The 23,860-nt window shown below is 44.4% G+C and overlaps 1 protein-coding gene across 1 annotated transcript in view; it reads right to left on the reverse strand.

Annotated features, from left to right (window-relative positions):
• The window catches only part of CAMK1D (calcium/calmodulin dependent protein kinase ID), a 358,532-nt gene that overhangs the window by 203,178 nt on the left and 131,494 nt on the right, over positions 1 to 23,860 (reverse strand). The window contains exon 2 of the mRNA XM_077807888.1: positions 1 to 132. Within this exon, the coding sequence (XP_077664014.1) occupies positions 1 to 132 (132 nt within the window). The remainder of the gene's footprint in view (positions 133 to 23,860) is intronic.

Consider the following 23,860-nt stretch of genomic DNA (forward strand, 5'->3'; position numbering starts at 1 on the left):
TTTCTCAGGACTGCGATTTCATTCTCTATGCTGCTTTCCTTCCCCTTCAGTGCTTTCTTGGGGATGCACTTGACTGCAAATAGTTTTCCACTAGCTCTCTCTTTGGCCAAAACTACTTCAGAAAACGCACCCCTGAAAGAAGGAAAAGACTGGTCTCAAAATATATCCTTTCTGTACCTGTACTTCAGGTGTGGACGTAGGTCTATGAAAGCTGCTATACTCATCTGTGTTATCAAGAACAACATTTTACACATATATAGCACCTTTCATTTGCTTTATAAACTATGCATATGTTAACATTCATGGCACATTCCTGTCGCCAAAGCTTACTGAGTAAATGGATAGTGTTAATAAAGAATCATGGTCTATTTTTATTAATTATTATTATTATTAGTATTACAACAGCACCTAAAAGCTTAGGCATGGACTGGGACCCTGTTGTGCTAGGAGCTTTACAAACACAGAAGAAACAGAAAAGTCCTTGCCCAAGGGGCTTACAATCAACATAGTATAAGCACAGGTCTGTAACCTAGAACCTCCAAAATTCTGTTCCTAGTTTTGCCACTGACTTAACATGTGACTTCAGGTAAGTCACTTAGTATCTTCTGCCTAAATTTCCCACCTATAATAATACTTCACTCTCTGAGATTTTAGGAGGCCTTGTTCATAAATGTTCATAAGCGCTTGCTTAGTGATCCTTGGCCAAGATACTTGGAATAACTTCCCAATTATTGTTAAAAGTGCCATGGGATCTGAAAGGATCACCAGAGGTCAGGACCAGAGCTGTAAATCTCCCTTGAAAGATGAGATGGCACATTCAGCAGCCCAGTGTGCCCCAGCACCATTTGTTCAATCCTGATTCAGATGGAGAAGACGACTAGCTAATGAGTCTTTTTACACAATGTAAAACTAATCCTTAGAACAAACTGCTACAAGAGATTACTGAAGGAAAGAGCGTAAGAGGATTCAAAACAGGATCAGGTGTGTACATGAATAATATGAACATCCACAGTTACATCAGATAGGAGAAAATGTATAAAGGATATATATGTTTGAGGGTACAAGCCAACCACTAACTTCCAAGAGTGGGGGAAAAAACCCCCGCCTTTAATGTAGATCTCTTATATCTTCTTCTGAAGTATCTGGTACTGGTCAGAGACAGGATACTACACTAGATGAACATTGGTTCTGGTTCAGAATGGCAATTTCTACGGTACGGCTAATCAAAAAATATTTCCTGCAGCACCTTGGTTTGCCCTATAGGTCTCACAGCCAATTGCTTATCTGACAAGATAACAGCCTAAGGTCATACAGCTGTATTATCATATTTTTATCAAATAAAAAGAACCAGGATATGTTTTCCTTCAAGCAGTAGATTATTCTGCCAGCCACATGGCACTCCATAAAAAGACAAGTCACTAGCAGCCTGAACAAACCACAGCCATGCTCCAGCAAGCTCTTAAAATGTTAATATTTGATCACAACCTCATTAAACTGCCATGAACTTTCTCTGACTTTTCATTTCCCAGGATTGCTGGTTATCTAGGTGTCTGTGAATAAACAGAAGCTTTTCCTTTTCATAGCCAGGCTCTTCCTTCATGATTCATAGATCTGATGACACAGTCAAGCATTTGTGACCTCACAATTGCTCCCTTGGATGTGAAAGAACTGAATGAATAATTGCATGAATGGATAAATGAATCCGAGAAGCGCAGGAGGATGGTGATTCGGAAAGAGAATGCTTCCATTTACACAGAAAGAATTTTGTAGTTCATAGTAAGTAATAAGGAAACTATAACAGGAAGTTAGGAATAGATTATTGGGATTGCTACAAAGGGTATGTTGTGAATTTTGCCTACATGCAGAAGTGACTTTTTAAGCACAGGATAGCATGGTGTTCCAGAGATCTTTCACTAAACAATGGGCCCAGATTCTGATCTGACTTGTGCGTTTCTACAAACAAGGTAACCTCACTGACTTCTGCTCAGTGCTTCTGGGCTTAGATAATAGCTTTTCGGCGCACCGTGGAACCAATGCACTGTATTCTGGGGCTCACACACATTGTATCTAACGGCCTGAGCAATAAAGAACCAAGCAGGGCAACAGGATTTGTAAAGACCTATGCAGTGATTTCATTATGCCTGAATACTTGTAGTTATTTAATGAATGAAATTATTCTTTCACTTAGGGTGACCAGATGACAAGAACAAAAAACGGGACACGTGGGGGGGCAGCCACAGGCTCATGCCCCCACCAGGGCCGGCTCTAGGTTTTTTGCCGCCCCAAGCAAAAAAAAAAAAAAAAAGCCAGAGTGCCACCGAAGCAAAATATCGGGACAAATGGCGTCCCGACCGTACATCGGTTGGGACACGGAACAAACAACTAAATATTGGGACAGTTCCAATTTTATTGGGACATCTGGTCACCCTACTTTCACGCCAACCCTAATGCTTAGAACAGCTTAGTCAATGATCACACATGTCCTGAGTCAGCTAGCTGCTGAGAACCTTCAATTCCCATTGACTTCTGTAGGCAATGAGGGTGCTCAGCCTCTCACTCATAGGATTGCCCCCAAGCACCCTCCTGTTCCTCCAAAGAACTCCTCGGGGCCTGTTCTCGGATGCTTTTGACGCATATAAACGACCCTGTGCTCTGCATGCGTTTGGTTGTGTATCACAGCAGTCTCTTGTCTTTAGCCTGCAAGTGCTTCAAGGAAGGGATCGCTTATCCAGGCAGCTCGTTTTACCTACTGTGTACATCCATGGTGCTGTAAAACTAAAGAAAGTTTCCATTTTGAACTCAAGTTCATTGCCGTTCTAAAACAATGAAACAAATGAAGGCCCGGCCTTCATGTTCCTTTTCAGTAGGCACTGCTCTAGGAAATGCCTGGGTTTCAGCTGCCGTAAAAATTTTAATGTGTTTCCTCCTCCATTTACTGGCAAGACTCTGGGCACAGAAGTTGTACCAGACCCTGGATGTGAATTTACTGCCCCTTGAATGTTTCCTGGGAACTTAAGAGTTCTACTCACTATGATTAACACCGTATTTCTTTAATGGTTGTTGTCATTCGAAGGACAAAATGGGACAAACCTCGCTGAATGATAGCTTTTGGCACTCATAGACCACTCCTCACGTTGTGAGTGTTGAACAAACACTGGGCTAGATTCATGCAGCCTGTGGTGGTGAAAAGTATCCCGAGAGTGACAACTTCCAGCAACGGTGGGCACCTACAACCGCCTCTCCTTTGGGGGCTCACAGCCCCCAAAGTGGCATCACTGGTTAGGGAGAGGATGTAACCAGGGGGGCAATGAAAGACAGCAACAACCTTAAGACTAAAAGGGAGAGGAGAGACATATCGGAAGCCAAAGAGAAGGAGGTTGTAGTAGTCAAGAGGGGATTAATTCAGGAAAGGCCCAGGGAATTAGGGATGGAGATCAAGAGGAAGGAAAGGATTGCATAGATATGATAGAGGAAGAAGGAACAGGGCTTAGCAAGAGCTAGAGAGAGAGAGAGAGAGAGAGGAATCAAAGGGTATGTTGCCACCACAGGGTGTGATAGCAGCAAAGCCATAGCAGCACAGACTTCAGCGTGCACAAGTAATTATCGGGGTTCTGGGATGGGCTTGCACAGCCTGTGCTCACGCACATACTGCCGAGGCCTGACTGCTAGCTACATTAAAACTAGTTGGGGTTTGTCTACACGTGCTGCAAGCACACTGTGACTGCAGTGTAGACATACCTACAGACAGCTCCAAACAGTCTTGGTGAAGTTGTCACCGGTGATGTAGGGGGGAGAGATTAAAGTGTATGGATGCACTGGAATTTAGTTTAATTGTAGAGCTACTGGGCCACATTCATCCATCCTTAAGGGTCTGATCCAACTCCCATTAAACTCCTCCTGACTTCAGCAGGAGCAGGATTGAGCCTTAAGGGCCAAATTCAACTCTAGCATAATCACTGAAGTTGCACCAGAGATGCACATTGCCCAGTTCAAACAGGAATTACTTTAGGGAGGTTCCATGGCCTGTGATATGCAGGGGGGCTGACTTGATGAGCCCCTTCTCACTTTAGAATCTATGTCTGCTGTATTTATCCATTTATTTGTGCAAACTGTATTTCTCCCTCCCTTCTCCTTACCCCCTCTTCCTCCTCCTCCCAAAACCAACCAAGCATCAGAACATTCTGCCACCTCATTATTCGGAATTGACTCTCTTACCCCAGCTTCCAACATTTCAATCCTTCTCACTAGTTCCCACAATAGCAACTTTTCCCCTGAATTCAAGGAGGCAGACCTACAGCCTCTTGCAAGGTCACCACCAACTCTTCCCCAGAAATGAACAAATGCAAATGGAGGTATAGGAAACCACAGTCATTACCCATTTCTGTTCTCATGTTTTGTTCATGTATGTCCTATATCCCTTACTTCCCTTCCTAGCCAGAGCGCTCCAGAACCACTGAGCCCATCAGTCCAGCTAGAGAATATTTTTAGTTTAAGGCTCTAATATCTCCTTTAACATCAAGATTTTAATCAAGAGCAAAAATTTAGTTCTGGGGTCTTCAATATTTTGAAATTTTTGTTTCTCTTTAGGGTTAAAATAAGCAAAAGTTCTGCATGTTACTCTCTATAAAAGGCTGCTTAGTTTTAGTAAACACTGTATACCCAACATCAAAGCAGCATGATTATCAAGGACACAGATTTTATTAAACATCACTAGGGATAATAAGTAAATTCAATCCAAAATCCAGTCTTATTCCATCCTGAGTTAGTTATTTTCATTGTACACTACAATGCTTTTCTGAACTCTGTTCCCTAATATTCTCTGGACAGACAACTTTATATGCAGTATTAGCTGTGTGGGGGCTCGCAGACACTTGCCGATCATTCCATGGTGTTAGTTTACAGCAACCCACTTTTATCTTTGGGTATTTTCCTCCCTCCCTTGTTGACCGCAAATGCAATCTTTATAGATGAATGAATGCAATTTATAAAGTATGTTTCATCCAAATATCCCAAAGCTTTCTCCTACTGGGTGGAAGGCAGCAGCTGTTTAACAGTGCCCTGCAACATTACAAGACAAAAGTGTAGAAAGAACAGGGGGAATTTTTAGACAAGCAGAATCCAACCGCACACCTGGAATTTGTACAGGACACTGAACCCTCTAATCTCACAAGAAGTGCCACATGATCTTTAATGACAAGAAGAGATTCAAGATTTCCCATTTGCATCGCATACAAATAGCACATTCCAGCATGCCACGGCACTGACTCAGTAACAGACTACGTGAACCTCCATCGATATTTCCCATAGAACTTGAGTTTTCTTTGGGAGTTTCCTTTCCAAGTATTGATCAGACTCCAGTCTGCTGCTAAGCTGATGAGTTCTATCAAATGACATCCCACATGGTATTGCTGCTGGAAGGATGGTGCATGTAGTCTGCTAAGACTGGTAGATCCATTACTCAGACCGTGGGGAAAGCTAGGGAAGGAAGTGGTCAGTTCCCTCCTGATTCTAAAGTGACCAAAGTATTAAGGCCTCTATTTAGCAAAACACTTATGCACATGCTTAAGTCCATCCCCTCTTCAACAAAGCACTTCTGCATTTGCTTAACTTTAAGCTTGTGCTTACATCACTGAAGCAAACAGGATGTAAGCACATACCTACAGTCAAGCACTTGCTTAAATGCTTTCCTGCATCAGGGCTTAAATCCGTGATGCACATAGCCTGTCTCTCTACAAAGTTCTCATAAGTCCCTCTCCTGCTAACATTTAAGTATGAGAAACTTTTTGCATGTGAGTGTGCCCATTGCATTTAATGAGGCTATGAAGGTGCTTAAGTGTTTGCCAGATCCACTCCCTAGGGAGCAGTCTTATGGAAGCTACATTTCCAAACTAGTTGTGGAGTCCTGAAACTGTGAAAGGCAAGACTATGCTGGGGATGACAGAATCAATGACAAAAATCAATGTCTTTACAAACTGATCGGTAAGATTTTGAAGAGTGAATGTATTTTTATCGGAAGTTTCATGGGTGGAAAAAGTACAATGCCTTTGAAGACAGCAAGTGAAGTGAGTTTTCTACCTTGTGAAAATGTCCTGCAGGATTTTGTCCCTCTCCCACAATGTGACCAATAAATTATTTTCACACTAAAGGGAAAACTTGTATGGTATTTTTCACAGATAGGCCAAGGTTTAAAAAACATTAGACTAAAGTTAGGCACCTAATGGCTGAGATTTTAAAGCTACTAAGTGATTTGGATGCCCAATTCCCATTAAATGGGAAATAGCGAAGAGTGAGACTTTCAAAGTGCCTAAGGGAATTAGAAGCATATTTACTACTCCTAAATCCCTTAGCAATTTAGAAAAATCCCATCCCAAGTCTCCAAAACTTTTAAGCACCTTGGAAAATCCCAGCCTACATCTAAAGTTAATATAGTATATTAAATAAATAAGGAATCTGATTTTCAAAAGTGAAAATCAATGGGAGCTGGTGGGTGCCTAGCTCTTCTGCAAAATCAGACCGCCTATTTAGGTGCCTAAATACGGACTTAGGAGCTGAATTTTGGGCTCCTATTTTTAGAAGTCTTGGCCATGCAGTTTTTCATCCTAGGGGCTTGGGTCTTTGCAAACCTTTAATTAAGCCACAAAACGCTTCTGTGATCTAGGTACGTTTTTAACACGTTTCAAAAAAGGGTATAATAGAAGCACAGAGGGATTAAGTGACTTGCCCAGCATCACACAGCCAGTGATCAAACTTTGGAAGACAGTCAAGGAATCCTGATACCCTATCACTGTCTAAAACCATTGGACCATGCAGCATCCCACAAGACGTCCACCTTCTATAATTTGAATTTGTTTGTATCATTTCCCATCCTAATTACTCTCTTTAATATAGAGTTGCAAGCACAGATTAGGGTTTCAAGAACTTTGTTAGAACACGTTGTATTTGCATCCAAATGCATTCCATCTTTGCCAGTTTTCTAACAGAAAACAATAGCTACAATATTAAACTGTAGTGCATATAAAGATGTATTAAGGTGCAAGAATCTTTGCCCTTCCACATTTCTCTAGTTTGTTCAAACTGCAGTGGTTCTCAAACGAGGGGAGCCACTTGTTCAGGGAAAGCCCCTGGTGGGCTGGGCCGGTTTGTTTAGCTGCCGCTTCCGCAGGTTCGGCCGATCACGGCTCCCACTGGCCGCAGTTCGCCGCTCCAGGCCACCGGGGGCTACGGGAAGCGGCACGGGCCGAGGGATGTGCTGGCCGCCCTTCCCGCAGTCCACATTGGTCTGGAGCAGCAAACCGCGGCCAATGGGAGCCACAATTGGCCAAACCTGCAGATGCGTCAGGTAAACATACCGGCCCGGCCCGCCAGGGGCTTTCCCTGAACAAGTGGCGCCCCTAGTTTGAGAACCACTGTTCAAACTGTGATTTAAATATGAAAATTCAAATCCTGAGATAAAATGAATGAAATGTACTTATGGCAGAGTGCATTTGCCATAGTATCTCAATGTGCTTCATTGCCACAAAAAATACAAATACAGGCCCTGTCAAACAAACAGCCGATGAAGGAATAAAACTTAAATTTTCCATTCACTGAGACTTACACATTGAACAGTTTTCCACTGCATTAGCAGGTGCTCTGTCATACTAAATCAACAGTAGTCATGCAGCAGATTTCACATCGTCAAGCTCTATATAGCTAACAATCTTAATTACGATACAGTTAGGTTTTGCTGTGCACTTTACCCTAGCCATGCTATGGAAAGTAAACAGCGAGCACTAATGGTGTGAAAATACACCGTTTCCAGTGTGAAGAGTCCTCTGAGATGTGAAATTGACCAAACAACAGTAAGCCATTTCACAAAAAAGATCTTAAACAACCACAGATTGTTGTTTCTCTCTTCCTGGATTCTCCACAGACAGGCTAAGTTTAAATCACCAAACACACTGGCACAAATAAATAGGAAAAGTCTTCACAGGCACTTTCATAATAGGTAAGCTCCAGCAAACCTTAAGGTTCTAGCTGGTCGCACTGTCACCTCTTATCAGCTAAGAGACTGGGTGGTTTACTGGTCAGAGTAGGGAAGCGGGAGTCTGATTCTGTTGCTGGTTCCACAACTGACTTAATGCCTGTTGTCATTTCCCATCCCAGCACCCACACCACCAAAACCAACACAAAACTAATAACTGAAAGTAAAACAATTTGGTCACTAAGTCATGTCCCAGAAAGCACTTGGGTCTGTGTAGAAATGGACCCACACTGCCAAGTTCAGACCTGGACTTGGATCCAAAGTTCCCTAAAGTTCATGGGTATTTGGATGAGAGGATGTGCTCCGGGCCCCACTCTAGTCCAGTGTGAAGCCAAGAGTGACTACTGCTGGGGTATTTCTATCTGTGTCCTGGCCAGGAACAAGGGACTTCCAGGATGTGCAATATCTACTGTACTGTAGTCAAACATTTACACATAGAATCATAGGACTGGCAGGGACCTCGAGAGGTCTTCTAGTCCAGTTCCCTGCACTCAAGGCAGGACTAAGTATTATCTAGACCATGCCTGACAGGTTTATTCTTTGAAATTTCAGTGACATTAAGTGACTAAGACAAGGTCATATAGCAAGTCAGTGGCATATATAACAGAACATGGGTCTCCAGACTCTCCGTCTACATATCTCAGAATAGATCGATATAAAAGAATGGGAAAGGCCACACTGAAACTTTCTGGTCCATTCACAATACTCCGTTGTATCACAGAGCAAGTGTTTTTTCTGTCTGTTCTCATTCATCATACATAACGGACCGAGTCCTGCAGTCCGTGCTCAAGCAATATCCCCATTGAAGTTAAAAGGCATTTTGTCTGAAAAAGCACTGCAGAATCATACCCCATGAGCTAAAGCCAAAAATTTCAGAGTTGGCGCTTGCTTAAAGTTAGCCACCCAAGTTTGAAAAATTTGCCTTACACCTAGTGGGCTGTGTTTGTCTCTAACATAACCCTAGAAGAAATTCGCTCCAGTGTTGCTTTAGTAACGTAACTCACAATATTCCCTTTCTCCCTGACTTCTATTGCACAACACAGCTGTGCTGCTTGTTTTCCCATGCAGACCATCTATCACAAATTTAAAAAAACCTCTCACTCACCATGCTGTTATTACGTGTTCCAGACAACGGACAATGCTGTTAGGCTTGCTTAAAACGTTGTTGCTGTTTGCCTAATGGACAACTGAATAACAAGGGCAAGGGTCAGAGTTATTCTTCACTGCACTGCTGATGAAGCAAGTGGTTCTTTCCTGCATCGCTGCCATTCCTCTCTGCAGACACAGACTTGGTTCCCCAATGAAGCTCCACATTTTAGGGTGTTAATACTGCAATACTTTTTACCTTGAACAAAATTATTTAGACAATAAAGTAAATTATGTTTCTCTGCTGATACCCAGGTTCCTTTCCTACATCCTCTAAAAGTACACAGGAACATGGGAGTTGCCATACTGAATTAGGTCACTGGTCCAGCTACTCCAGTAGCCTCCAGTGGCCAGTATCAGCTGCCTCTGAGGAAAGTAGTCAGTTATGGGTTAGCATGGGAGGTAGGGTGGCCTAGAGCGTAGGGCACTGCCATAGGAATAAGATACCTAGGTTCTATAACTCTGTCACTCACTTACTGTGTGAACATGAGCTCATCTCTTTCCCCTTCCACTCTTGGACTGTAAGAACCTCAGGGAACTGCATCTTCTATGAGTTTGCACCGCACCTAGCAAAATGGGGCCTTGATATCAGCCAGTGCCTCTAGGTGCTACCCTACTATCAAAATAATAATTTGCTCCCAAGGAAAGTTTCTTCCTATCCCCCATTAGATAGAGGTTGCCTTATGCCCTGAAACATGAGGTTTTATATCCTTTGCAAAAGCTGCCTGGTTTTCTTGCTCCAGTACGTTCCATGCTGGCAAAGAGCCCCGTGCAAATGCAGTATCGCAAAATTTCAATCTTAAATAGTCATAAGAGGAGTGTGGATTTGTCTGGATCCATTTCCCATTTTGTTGTACTATTAGCTACCATTACAGATTAGTGTTTTGACAGTCTTTGTCACCACAATGAGTTATAAGAATTCTAATGTTTATTTTAGTCTGTGATTTCTTTTTGTTTTAAATCTTCAATATTTTAAGTTCCCAGACAAAAAAACTTAATTCAGCTGGAGATAAGGTTGAAAATACATGTCGGAGGAAAGCTCTTTGGAAGAAGGCTGTAGTTTAACAAAAGAACGGTTGTTAGAAAGCCAGGAAATTCAAATTTAAGGTTGTAACCAATAACAAAAATGTTTGAAACTATGGAAATGCACAGGTAAGATCACCCTAACATCCTTAACTCTACTCAATTCACCTTCTGCAGAACAACTGAAAACCAGAAGATACCTCCTTGTTAACAGGCCAAAAGGTTTTATTACACTAGGAAACTGCAGCAATACTGAAGACAGTACTGATACTGAAAACTAGCCCTTTGCTCGGGGGGTAAATTTCACCCTAAGAGAATATATTACATTAATTACAAATGCATTGTAAAGCACAATGTGAAACTTTCTTAGCATGGTTAAACTTTTGTGTTCTCCCCCATTCAATAGTTGGTACACTGCACACAACTAAAATAAAGCAGGGAGCTTTTTTCCTGCATTGCTTTCATCAAACTGCTGCAGTCCAAACACAAAATACTGAACTCGGGACTTGCCAGGAAAGGAAATGAGGCCTTGATGGTTTCTGCTCTAAAGTACATTCATGTCCTATTTTACCACTAGGAAATATAGCCTAGTGGGCTGAACAAGGGGTTAAGAATCAGGAACTCCAGTGTTTTAATCCTAGCTCTGCCACTGACTCACTGTAGTTTGTGAAGTCTCTGCCTTCTTCGCTACATCTATTGGGGAAGGGGGGGTGATAATACCTTGCTAGAAAGGTTATTTGTACAATACTCTGCAAATGAAAAGTGTTATTATTATTATGGTTGAAATCTGCACAACATTCACATATCAAGCCTTTGCAATTCACCCTAAAAGAGGCTCCAACAAATACATGGGACTTGTATGCACAGTCACCACACAATTCTGCAATGAATAAGTCTCTATTCTATAGCGATCAAGCACTGGAAAAGTCGGGATATTGCAGGTTAAGACTGAACTGCAATGCAGCCACAGCCGTATAAGGATGTTTGCAGATTGACTGCTGCATTATGCTTGGCATCTTATGCCATCTGTCCCCCAGATTCAGGAACACTCCATTCACTGACAAATTTATGAAGAGAAAATGGATATTCTTAGTATTTAAACGAACACTGAAGCTGAGTTTTCCATCTGAGCTTTTTGCTTCTTCCTATGTGAGATATTATTGTATTACCATAGTATCAGAGTGCCTCATAATCTTTAACGTATTTCTTTTCATAACCTCCCTCTGATCATCCTTCCTTGCTAATCAATATAGAATTTAATATACTAACAAATGCTGTCAGTGTATTACATTAGATACTACATAGGAAAGAGACAAGTAGAATACACTACGGATATGCAATACAGATGAGTGGGCAAGTTCACAGTGTTGTAGACCACTGAACTTTAGCACTTCCTGGTAATTTTTGGTCTTAAAACTGCAACCCTAAGATTTCCTTAACCGAGTTTGTCATATTTAATTTCCCAGGCTGATGCAGGACTAATGCATTGTCACGCCAGGGTTCCCGCCCCTCCCACACCCAACATGTTTTAATGTAGGGTGATCAGATAGCAACTGAAAAAAGGGGACAGAGGGTGGGGGGCAATAGGCGCCTATATGAGAAAAAGTCCCCAAAAACAGAACTGTCCCTTTAAAAATGGGACATCTAGTCGCCCTATTGTAATGTGGTAGTGTATCATAGCTGCAAAGTCTGTGTCACGTCTCCCTCTACTGGCTGGTCTGCTAGCGGATATTTGCCTACTACTACTATGAGCTAATGGAGTCACGCCTTTAGTTTGTGCTCCGGTACTGAAAATCCCCAGTTCGCACCCTGCTGGCGACCCATGCAGGAACTCAGATCACTACAGTTGCGCTTCTGTAGGAAAGGCTCCGTATCTCATGTCCAGCAATTCCCCTTAGCCATCTTCCAGCTCCCAACCAAGAAGATTCTTTTAAAAGGTGCCAGCAAAAAGTGCAAAATTTTAGACAAACGAGTCTTGTCCTAGCCTTGCAACATCATCATCCCTCCTTTCTCAGCATATAAATGAAAGTCATTTGTGATTCTGAAGGGAGCTATTAAATGGGATGGGTCAGCAGCACAAGAGACGTTTTTTCAAAGCTTAGCAGCAAACCCAGCGTTGGTCCTCACAGATAAGGAAATTCCCAGAGTTATGTAAATCAGATGGATAGAAATGAAACGAATGAATTGACACTTCAAATATATGCCTAGTGCTCAACACTTAGCAAACTGCAAACACAGCCAGCAGAGATGCCCTCATTTTAACACAGGAAATTGGCAAAGTGATTAGCCAGATAATCCAAGTTGTTAATTGGTGGCTGTTGGGGGGGAGGGGGGGAATCCATGAACAGGGCTCAGTTAAAGCTCCTAGAGACAGAGCTACATGGGTGGAGGGACAGTAGGGAGGAAGGCGAGATGTGCCACCTGAGCAGTGGTAGCTAGAGGCATTGGGTCTGCCTAGAACAGAGACAGTCCAGAACTTCTACACCACAATTAAACAGCCCCTTAGCCCAAGCCCTGGGAGCCCAAATCAGCTGGCAGGGGCCAGCCGCAGGTGTCTAACTGCAGTGCAGACATAGCACAGACTCCATGTGGAACATACCCACAGGCGTGTCATGATACATCTTAGGAAAAAGGGGAGCCCTGGCCTCCCGGCATATGCCAATGTGCAGCAGCAGAGGGAGCTTGGACCACAGCCCCAACCCACCCAGACATAAACCCCTATGGGGAGTTCATCATTGCCTGCAATGCTAGCGTCCCCACTCCCGGCACTCAGCGACCCCTGGTTATCTCCAGTGCAAAAGCACTAAGGGGGAAGAGAGGCTCTAAGTGGCCCTTAATGTACTGATGTGAGACGAGCCATAACATATAGATCACAGCAAGATTTTCATAAAGAACATGTAGGGGTTTACGGGCAGTAAATGTTCAGAACTAAAAAAGATTTAGCTCCGTGAGAGGCTAGAGAGCGGTGCAGTTCTCTTAGTAGAAGAAATCCGTTCTCCCAGAACCTCACCCACACCAGGCCCAGGTAACATACTAAATGACAAGCCTTACATCATCAGAACAAGCTCTCACTGGCTGGTTGTACCCTGAGGGCAGGACACTTATCTAGCAACTTCTCCTATTAATTGTTCTTGTTATTATTGATTATTTGTACTGGAAGATCACTTGGGAGCCCCTGTCACAGACCATCACCTCATTGGGCTGGGGGTGTGCAAACACAGAACAAAAAGACACTCCCAATCCCAAAGAATTTACAATCTAAGGAATTAACCTTTTCACAGATCATAATTTTTCACAGACCAAAAAATAAATAAAAGTACAATGCCCTGCATCTGACTACAAGAATGCTGTTTTGCTATGAAAACGGAAAAACTGTCTATTTGGAAAAAAAAAAAAAGACATTTCCACATGCAAGAATATTTGCTATTTTGCTCATTACAAAATTTCACCATGTGAATAGCTGTGTTCACTGACAAAAACAGTGTCTTTTCCCCTCTCCCAATGGATCAAATCCCATATGCTAGCAAACATTCTAGAAAATGTCAAGTATTATTTGTAAGTTGTAATATTATTTTCCCACACTTTTGTGCCTATCACTCCTCGAGTGCTATCCATTGAGGAGCAGTGGGAGCGGTCAGGAAAGTTTGTAGAACCTCACGTTTCTCAAGCCTTTTCCCTGGGAGGATACCACTTCCAGAAATTTTCTTGCACATTTCTCCATATTTCCTCACACTTTTTAAGGGACGACAATATGGTGTGTCAGTATATTCTACTGCCACTTGAGTACTTAGAAGGTAATGGCTAGGAAGAGAGAGTGACCGTGTGCGTGTGTACATGTGTGTGTACGTAGGTGTGTGTACGTAGGTGTGTGCATGCATACGTATATGCTCGTATGTGCTACTGCCCTCTACTGGAGAGATTCCAAACTGTTCAGATGTTTATCACAGGCCTTCTACTGCTGTCAGGCAGAGGTGTTTCTCTTTTAGCTCAAGAGATAGTAGCCTGTGGTTTTAGAGCCTAAAGATCTGAGTCCTGTCACATGCTAGTCTGGGTGAGCACCATGGTGTGCAGCACACTGTGAAGTCCTACGTGACCTAAAATATATTTCAATAATAATGCTTTGTACTTACATAGCAGCTTTCATTGGAGAGTTTCAAAGACCTTCACAAAGGTATCATTATCCCCATTGTACAGACGGAGTGAGTAAGCCACATAGAGTTGAGGACAGAACCTGAAGTTCTGACTCCCAGTCCTCTGATCTAACCATTACACTAGATCTGTCTCCCATTTGGAAAGCTATTCCAGACATTCATCTCACCCTCCAAGTCCAGGCCACCAGCCAGTTAAAATTAAAGCCCTCTTGATCTAGATCACGGTTAGCTTAATCTATCTGCATCAACACGCACCATAAATAACAAGTAACACAAATATATGCAATCAGCACCTAATATTGTCCTGTACTGGTATCTTATATGACAGATTAGTAGAAACTGATTATTGTTTCTGTCCAACACCAAGTACCTGATCAGCTTTGCCCTCATCACGCAGTTATAATGAAAGGGCAGCTCTAACCCGTTTTTAGGGTTCTGGAGACCTTATCTGGGAGTACACTTTGGGACAACCCTATTGTTGAGATGTTCAACTGGAAAAGAGCAGCTTAGTTTACCTTGTTATTCATATATACGTTTGTGTGTGTGTGCGCGTGCCCCTTCATCATGCCCCAAACCAAACTCTTTTTTTCCAGCATATACATTCAGTCATGGACCAAATTCTAAGATCATGGATTAGTAGTAGAAGTTGCATGTAGAAATCCCACTTTAATTGGTTATCCCCACATTAGCCACCCAGGTGGAAATCCAAAAGAACTCCCTTGCTTTGTGGTCTCAAATCTCACCTCAGATCCCTTAATATGCTAGCAGTTTGTCTTCCCAGGCACTCACCCGAAAGGGCTGTGGTACCCTTTCCAGGGACCCCTCCCACTTTGGTATCAACTCATTGTCCTCAGTTACCTGTTGTGTGCAAATTTTAATAGGATGCCACGTCTTCCCCCGAGACAAAGATATAAAGGGACAAAAAAAACTGACCCAATACTGTCATGCTTCCCTTATTTCAGCCCTCCTTCCTGAACTGTCCTCTTTTATGATTAATCTTTACCTCTATTAAAAAGGCAAGTGTTATCTTTAAAGACCTATTACATCTATGTCCCTTGCGGCATAATTGCATTAGCATTATCCTGAATCAAAGGCTGTACAAACAGCTCTCAGTATTGAGCTTTTTCTCCATTATACTCATCAGAAATGAACTGCTAAGCAGTTTATTTTCTCTCCAAAGTGATCACAAAGTGTTTTTCTCTGTCATCTTATAAGACAAAAGGAGTTCATCATCTCCTAGGGCTTATCTGGTGGGAGCAAGCTAGCAAAGTAGTAACCTCTCTGTTTTGAATGCTAAACTCAAATCTTTAAAGAGGCATAACTGATCTGCATAACTGTTTTCCAAATCTCTCTCCCAGTTAAGACACTCAGATACCAGACATGTATTACAGCACATCTGTTTTCTGGTGATCCTGTCTGATCATGTAAAGCAGATTACATCAATTAAAAACATCATGCTTTTTCCCCTTCTTGACATGGTGCTTTTCATGTGAGAAATTGTCTGATGGGCAATGATTCATTGTCCAAAACAGCTGGGTCAGTTAAAAAAGAATCAGATGGTAAAAAGAATCAGAGGGAAATTTATCATGAGAGATGTGATTTCTAAATAAATCATGAGTGAGGCTTAATTTTACTTAGAAATTGCCAATAGTCCAGGGCCGCGGGGTTCCTGCTGTCAACCCCAGACAGTCGGGCTCCCGCTGTCAGCCTCCCTTGTCCCCTTCTCGTGGGGCTGACAGCCGGAGTCCCTCCTCACGGGGATGACAGCCAGAGCCTGGCCACCCAGGGCTGACAGCCAGAGCTCCTCCTTACAAGACTGACAACTGGAGTCCCTCCTAGGGGCTGACAGCCAGAGCCTCTCCTCACAGGACTGACAACTGGAGCCCCTCCTCGCAGGGCTGACAGCCAGAGGCCAGCCACCCAGGGCTGACAGTGGGAGCCCAGCTGCCTGGGGCTGACAGTCAGAGCCCCACCTCGCAAGGCTGACTGTGGGAGCCTCTGCTCGCAGTCTCCTGCTGTCAGTCCCAGGTGGCGATGCTCCCACTGTCAGCCCTGAAAGAATGGTCTCCCCTGCCAGCCTAAGAAGTGGGAGAGAGGCCCCCACTGCAGCCCCCACCCCCAGGCCTGGAGAGGGTGAAGGATGCTAAGAGACGCAGAGATGAGGCTGGGAGGGATGAACTATGGCCTGGGAACTGCAGGGCAAGTGAAGGGGGGGGACTGTATGATGGTGGATTTTGAGCAGATGGGGTGAGTGCTGGGAGGGTGAACTGAGGGCAGTGGGCAACAATGAAGTAGGGGGGCTGTGCTGATATGGGTGGTGATAATAGGGGCTGGGGGACAGAACTGATGGGGCACTGGGAGACAGCATTAATTGTTGGTCAGGAGATGAGCAGATGAGTGGTTCAGAGCTCCTCCAACAGGGGCCAAAATCACACTATCCAATACATGTGGAAGAGCGGTTGACACTCATTGTCACATGCGCACACCCTGGGGATGGGCAGGGGGAGTTACTGACCTAAGAAACACAATATCATCTTTTTTAAAATCTCATGATTTGCGGGGGGGGGGGTCCAACTCATGATTTTTGATCTCTTGAAATTGGCAATACTACGTTTATTGAAGAAAAGGTCAAAGGTTTAAGTGATAATAAGTATGAGAGGTAAAGACAGATAATTACAAACAAAAAGTAAAACTAGGCTTCTAAGACTGAAATTTAACTTCAGCAAGTTACAATCTTTGCCTCACTTCCCAGAGAGTTCAGCCCGCTTGGTTGAAGGACCCAACCTGCTGTGATTTCAAGAGTTCTGGCCCCTTGATTGCTCCAAGTGATAGACCCCCTATGAGATTCTCCCTCCTTTTTTATATAGTCCAGTAAACCTTTGAAATGTATTCTTTGAAAACTAAGTCCAGACAAAGCCTCTCTCTCTTCTGCAGGAGGATAGATGCCATGCTTTCCCCCAAAATTCACTGACCATCCTTCAAGAAGAAGGAAGGTTTCCTGGAGGGGTGCACTCTTCACCCCCTGTCATGATTGTTAAGAGGCTATCTCCCTCCCCCATTCACTAGGTCGGGAGTTCCCCAACTATGGTATGCATACCCCTGGGGGTACACGAGACATCTCTGGGGGTGCACGGGAGAAATTGTATAATGGTGGATTTTATCTATTAATTATTTTATTTATTGCATTTTCATAAGAGGCTACTCAGACAGAGCTTTAAAACTATGGGAATTTATTATATAACATACGGCAGTTAATTTACGTCAAGATGTACCAATGAGAACACAGATACACTGAGACACTGATGTACAGAGCCCTCACTTCCTATCACCATACAGCGCAGGTTCAGTTGCCCAGCAACTGTCCATTCTAACTGCACTCGGAACTTAATCAGGGGTTTTTTCAGTTGTATATGTCGCACTATAACTATATCTGTTTGTAACAGTGAAATATTGACAGATGGCTAAAGTCAAGTAGTGTTAAGAAGAACACACAAAGTATCAGTGATGAGAAGGCATGCCGTACATGGTCAGCTGGTAGGTCTGGAAAGGGGTACAAGATAAAAAAGTTTGGGAACCTCTGCGCTAGGTTGATGGCTTTGTTTACCTTGCATGTAAATGTGCTTTTCTTTGTCTTTGGTCACGCTTTGCCTAATGTACATCGCAGACACATTCAAGCAGGCAGAACCACATGCCTTTGTCTGGAACAGGCATGAATTAGGCATTGCTTTCCATTTTAAGAACATAATTCTAGCACATATTTATAACCCATTCTAGACATCCTGTATACACATCCCACAATGATTTCCAGGACCAGCATGTTACCAGTTTGTATATGAACCCTTACATGACACCTTTTAGATACAGATTATGACAACAGCGTTGAGGTGTAGTGAGTATGTCAGGCCTGACAAGAGTTGCTGACAGAGTAGTGACGCACCAATGGGCCTCTGTGTTACATATCCCCATTTTACAGATGAGTGAGCTGAAGCATAGAGAGGTTAAGGGTCTGAGCTTGCTCTGGTTGAAATGATGAAGGCCCAGGTCCTAAGTGAGTTGCGCGAAGGAACTGTAAATCAATGTCATAGCTAGGATTAAGTCCAGCAAGTCTCCAAGACCCATGACTAATCCACTAGACCACAACCCTCCCCTCTTTGAAGAACAAACTCAGCTTTGTCAATCAGATCCTGAGGCCAAGACTCAACGTTTAAGATCTGCCTTTTCCAAATTAACCCTTTAGACCTGCATCCACAGTCTGCACTCAGGAGGAACTCCCCCTGAATTTGATGATCCGTCAGCCCAAGTAAGGACTGCAGACACAGGCCATTTCCTGGCTGCGGCACCACACAGCTGAGCCGTTGTGTAATATCCCCTTTGTATGGCTATGAAACATTAATTGGCTTGTTCTTATTCTGTTGTTACCCATCCAGCCGGGCATGAGTGTCTGTCTGTTTTAAATATTTGGACTCAGAAGGATGTGTATGTTGTATCTTTGCCCACTCTTAATCACAGCTTAGAGTTAAAACAAGGAGAGAACGTGACAGAGAGAGAGCGAGCACCACAGAATGCGAAATTTGTCATTGTTCAGAATCTAACTCTGTTAATATTAACAACCTCAGCAGTTAGAATTCCAGCTACAGCCTCATTGTTAACAGACTTCTCACAGACCAACAACAGGTGTTTGCTTTCCCACCCCCACCCCGAGCTCACTAACTCAAGGATCCGAATTGTGGTTTTATGTCCAAGATGAGGAACATTAAGAAATCTAATGGACTTGTTTGCCTAGTAACTGGTGCGTTTAAGAATAAACATTCTGGAGAAGATTAGTTCAGTGCAATTGTACAGGGAAGTTACGAGCAAAGCTGGAACATGTAGCAACTTCTGCAAACAAGTTTGACTTGTTTTTTAAAGTACAATAAGGGCCTAATCCTGTTCCCATTGAAGTGGGTGCAATGGGATTTTTGCTATTGACATGAATGGGATCAGAATTTGGTCCTTGGTCCATGTGTAAATTGTTCCATTGATATCCCTGGTTATTCACAGAACAGGTACAGGACCAGCACAAATTTCCCCATACTAACCACTCAGGGTGCCTCAGTGCTGTTCCGAAAGGACAATTCCTGAGATTATTGGGTAGTTCCAGGCTTGCTGTGGTGTTGTAATAATTGGGCCTACAAACTGACCTTAATTGTGAGCTCAACTGTGAGAAAGTTTTTAAAGTATTGCGATAACCTAGAACAGTAAATGTTGATGGGAAAAGATGCAAAAGGGAGACAGAAAGACTAAATTAGTCCAAACAAGAAGGCCTAGTGATATAACTCAAGGACTGTGTTTAAACTGTACCTGGTAAATACGAGCCGTATGGGACCGGAAATCAATGAACCCAAATTGGTGTGTCGGAAATTAGGCCTAACTGGTGGACAAAATAATGAGAAGACGGGCTATTCTGACCATCACTCCATTTGCAGTCCTCAAAAAGAGACTCTAGGGGTGGGGAAAAGTTGGCTACTGTGACACTGGCTGACTGAAAGACAAGAGCAGGGGGAAGGAGCAAGTTTCACCATTATGGCTGCCACCCGCACCATCTCCTGGGACTCCTGACCACCTTCATGTTAATCTTGAGAGATGTCCTGATCAGACCAGGTCAAAGAGAGGGACCCAGATGACACTGCCACCTCCACCAGCTCTGGCTAAATCCCAAGCATCTCCTGAGATGTGAGACTTTGTCTGCACCCCACCTCCAAATGGATCCTTTTCCTTCCCTACCCTATTTCTTCTTCTCTCTCCTTTTTCCTTCTGTCTAATAAGACTCTGGCTTAGCCAGCCAAGACTGAATACTGTGCAGCACTGCTGTAAGCCTGTGATCAGAAAGGCAGCTAAAAGCAAAGCCCTAAGCAACCTGATGCTGATACAAGTTTGCCAGGTCTTGGAGTGGTTGACAAGACCATGTGCTGTGTCTGTATGTTTCCAGCAGTGAATTTTGCAAGTGAAAGTCAACACCTGAGACAGGTGCATTTTCTCTTTGCTGTTCTTTTCCCCTTTGTGCGAGAATTGGACTTTAAAAACAGCAGCAATGACAGCTCCAGCCCATTTCAACTAATTTCTTCTCTTCTTCACTTTTCCCCAAATAGGACAGTTATCACTAGAACATCACCTAAGAGACTGTGACACAAAGTGTTTTTTCCTTCTAAAGACTCTCTCCAGCTAAAGAGAAGGAGAACAAGGAATGCTGTTAAAGTGAATGACTTATTTAATACTTTGAAATGTATTCAAATGTTTAACCTTCCCCACCTTCTTTTCTGTTTCTTTAATAAATGGCTTAAGAGATTTTTAATGATGTGTTTGCTATGGTATTGAACAGGCTGAGGTCTCTGTATACCGAACTCCAAACCTTGTTTAATACTGTTTCATGTTGGACAGTGACTGTGTCATGTTAATACCTTTGACTTTTTGTGCCCATATATTCCATCTACACAAAAACAACAGTGACCTACAGAGAAATTTCCCGAAGACCTCAAGAATTGGAAGTCTCCCCAAATTCCATTCAAAGCATGGCACATTAAGCACAGCTTCTACTGAACTGTGGTTCTGAGTCCTGGTAGCAGGGAACCCAGGGCCCAACACAACTTAGATCAACAGAACCAACCTGGTGTGACCTCACCAACAGAGAAGTGTCAGACCAGAAGGCACAGGTGGTGACTAGGGTAGAGCAGGGGCTGTCCCTGGCTGCCCAGTGCTGACTCTTGTGTTTGAAGCTAGCAAGCAACTGTGTTGTAATTATTATAGGGCATGGGGGGCATATGCTGAGCTAAACTCAAAGGCAAAAGGCAGCAAACAGCAGGAAGCCAGCTCACATGGCAGGCCAGTCATTGTGACATCTGAGCCCACCAGAGAATCGCAGCAGCACGATGCGGTGACAGTGCTGCTTCCAGTGCCTTTATCTGAAAGGAGGGAAGACTGTAACTGCCCCCAGGACCTTGGAGAGGAAGGCAGTAGGTAAACTCTGCATTAGCCACCAGCACCTACCCCACCCTGGGAGATCCCATTCATCTGTCTTTCCTGGGGGCCCTTGGCACCTCATTCTAATATTGGGTAGTTCAGTCTCCGCAGTGGACTCAGCCTTTGGCAGAGGTGAAAGTAAGTCGAGTGACTTACTAGTACACTGGGGCCAGCTCTGGCCCCCGGAAGAGGCGGGGCCTAGGACGGAAGGGGCGGGGCTGGGGGGTCAGAGCCAGCCCCAGCCCACCCTGTAAGGTAAGTGCCCCCCCACTCCTTTTCCTCCTCCCCCCCCACCGGGGTAGCAGCAGCAGCCCAGGGCTCCGGGGGCTATTTAAAGGGCCCAGGGCTCCCCTGCTTCTAATGCCCCAGTCCTTTAATTAGCCACCGGAGCCCTGTGGAAGTGGTGGGGCTCCAGTGGCTATTTAAAGGACCGGAGCGGCAAAGGCAGCTGAAGCCTCAACCCTTTAAATAGCCCCTGGAGCCCTGAAGTAGCAGCGGTGGGGCTCCGGTGACTATTTAAAGGGCTGGGGCGACAGAAGCAGGGGAGCCACGGGCCCTTTAAATAGCCGCCAGAGCCCCGCAGCCACTACCTCAGGGCTCCAGCAGCAGGGCTCTGGAGGCAATTTAAAGGGCCCTGGGCTCCAGCCACTGCTGGGAGCCCCAGGCCCTTTAAATTGCCCCCTAGGGAAGCTGGGCTGCCCCAGTACGGTGCACTGGGTCTTGCCGGTACTCCATACCGGGGCGTAACGGCTTACTTTCACCTCTGGCCTTTGGCCTCTCTGCTGACACTGCCAGAAAAGGGGTGAATACAGGTTGAGATACAGGTCCATCATTGTTATGCGGACTCCTGTCTGCCGACAATAGAACTGAGGGTGAAATTCGCCTCTGTGCAAAGGGCCAGCAAAGGACCTATGCACCACTTCAATCCTATTTAAACCCTCAAAACAGAGTTTAAGTGATGTGTAGGCCTCATGCCGGTTCTCCGCATGGAGCTGAATTTCACCTTGAGGGCACAAATTCACTTTGTGTGACAGTCACCCCCGGAACAGAGGACAGCATAAAATCTAGGTGTGATGGTCACCATTCTGGCCAACACACCAGGTATTAAACCAGGGACCTCCAAGATAACAGCAGGAGGTGCTGCAGCTTAAGCTAGAGGACCAAGCTTCCCTTGGTGGGGCTGTAACAGACTCACGCCCTCTGCAGACTGAGCACCAACAGGATCGCTAACACACTCACCAGCAGGTTACATTTGCCCTACGTGAGCCCAAGAACATTTCACCCAGAAGTCACCGACAGTAACGGCTCTCAGTCACTACTGCCCTGGACTGCCGAACTAGAGGTCAGAGTCTCTGTATGCCATTCTCAAACCCCATAAGCTCCTCATTACTTGCTTTTCTGAGAGCAATGACATAAGAGGAATAATCTCAGTATGGCAACCCTTTCAAGAACGCCAACCATAACTAACTGTTATAGACTTGTGACCTTCCCTGTTAGAATACATTAGCAGAAACAATCTGACAGCCACTTCTAGTCTATTCTATCTGATATATCATTACCATACATTATATTCTCCTAATATGAATATGAGTTTCCTAGGAGATTGCTGCCACCTATTTTTAAAAATAAAACTTCTAAGAACTCATTTCCATCTCATGCTGGTTTGTACACATTGCACACACCATGGCAGACACCGCTGTCACTGTGCTTCTCATCAGTAAAACAGTTCGAAACAACCTGGCATGGATCTCGGACAGTATGTTTGACAGGACACTGTAATATGAATACTGATTTGGGGGGGGGGGGGGGAGGAAGGAGGGATACATCGCTGGAAACCTGAAGCTGCTAATCTTTATGTTTCTTTTAATTCTATCATTTTAACATGAACAAAAAGGAAGTGACATATTATCCTCCCAGGGTGAAATTCACCCCAGCAGACCTATTTAAGCCCCACTGTAGTTTGGTATGAGGACACTGGTGGAATGGCAAGGAAGAGGGGGATTTTGCACTCCCAATGCACGACAGATGGTGACTAAATATTATGGCATGGAATGGGCCACTTCAGGAGAGCAGGGGAAGGAATCTTCTGCTGACCCAGCTGCTGAGAACATCCACCTGAAGCAGGTGGCATGGATGACTTTTGGCTAGCCTAGCGGTTCCCAAACTTGTTCCACCACTTGTGCAGGGAAAGCCCCTGGTGGGCTGGGCCAGTTTGTTTACCTGCCGCGTCCGCAGGTTCGGCCGATCACAGCTCCCAGTGGCCATGGTTCGCTGCTCCAGGCCAATGGGAGCTGCTGGAAGCAGCAGTAAGTACGTCCCTTGGCCCGTGCCACTTCGGCCGAGCACAGCAAACTGCAGCCAGGTAAACCTGCGGACGCGGCAGGTAAACAAACCGGCCCGGCCTGCCAGGGGCCTTCCCTGCACAAGCGGTAGAACAAGTTTGGGAACCACTGGGCTAGCATTCCAGCCCATAGGATGGAACAGATGCTACCGACAGGCTGCACAGCAATGAAGCAGATTA

Source organism: Eretmochelys imbricata, chromosome 1, assembly GCF_965152235.1.
Source record: "Eretmochelys imbricata isolate rEreImb1 chromosome 1, rEreImb1.hap1, whole genome shotgun sequence".
Classification (NCBI taxonomy): domain Eukaryota; kingdom Metazoa; phylum Chordata; order Testudines; family Cheloniidae; genus Eretmochelys; species Eretmochelys imbricata.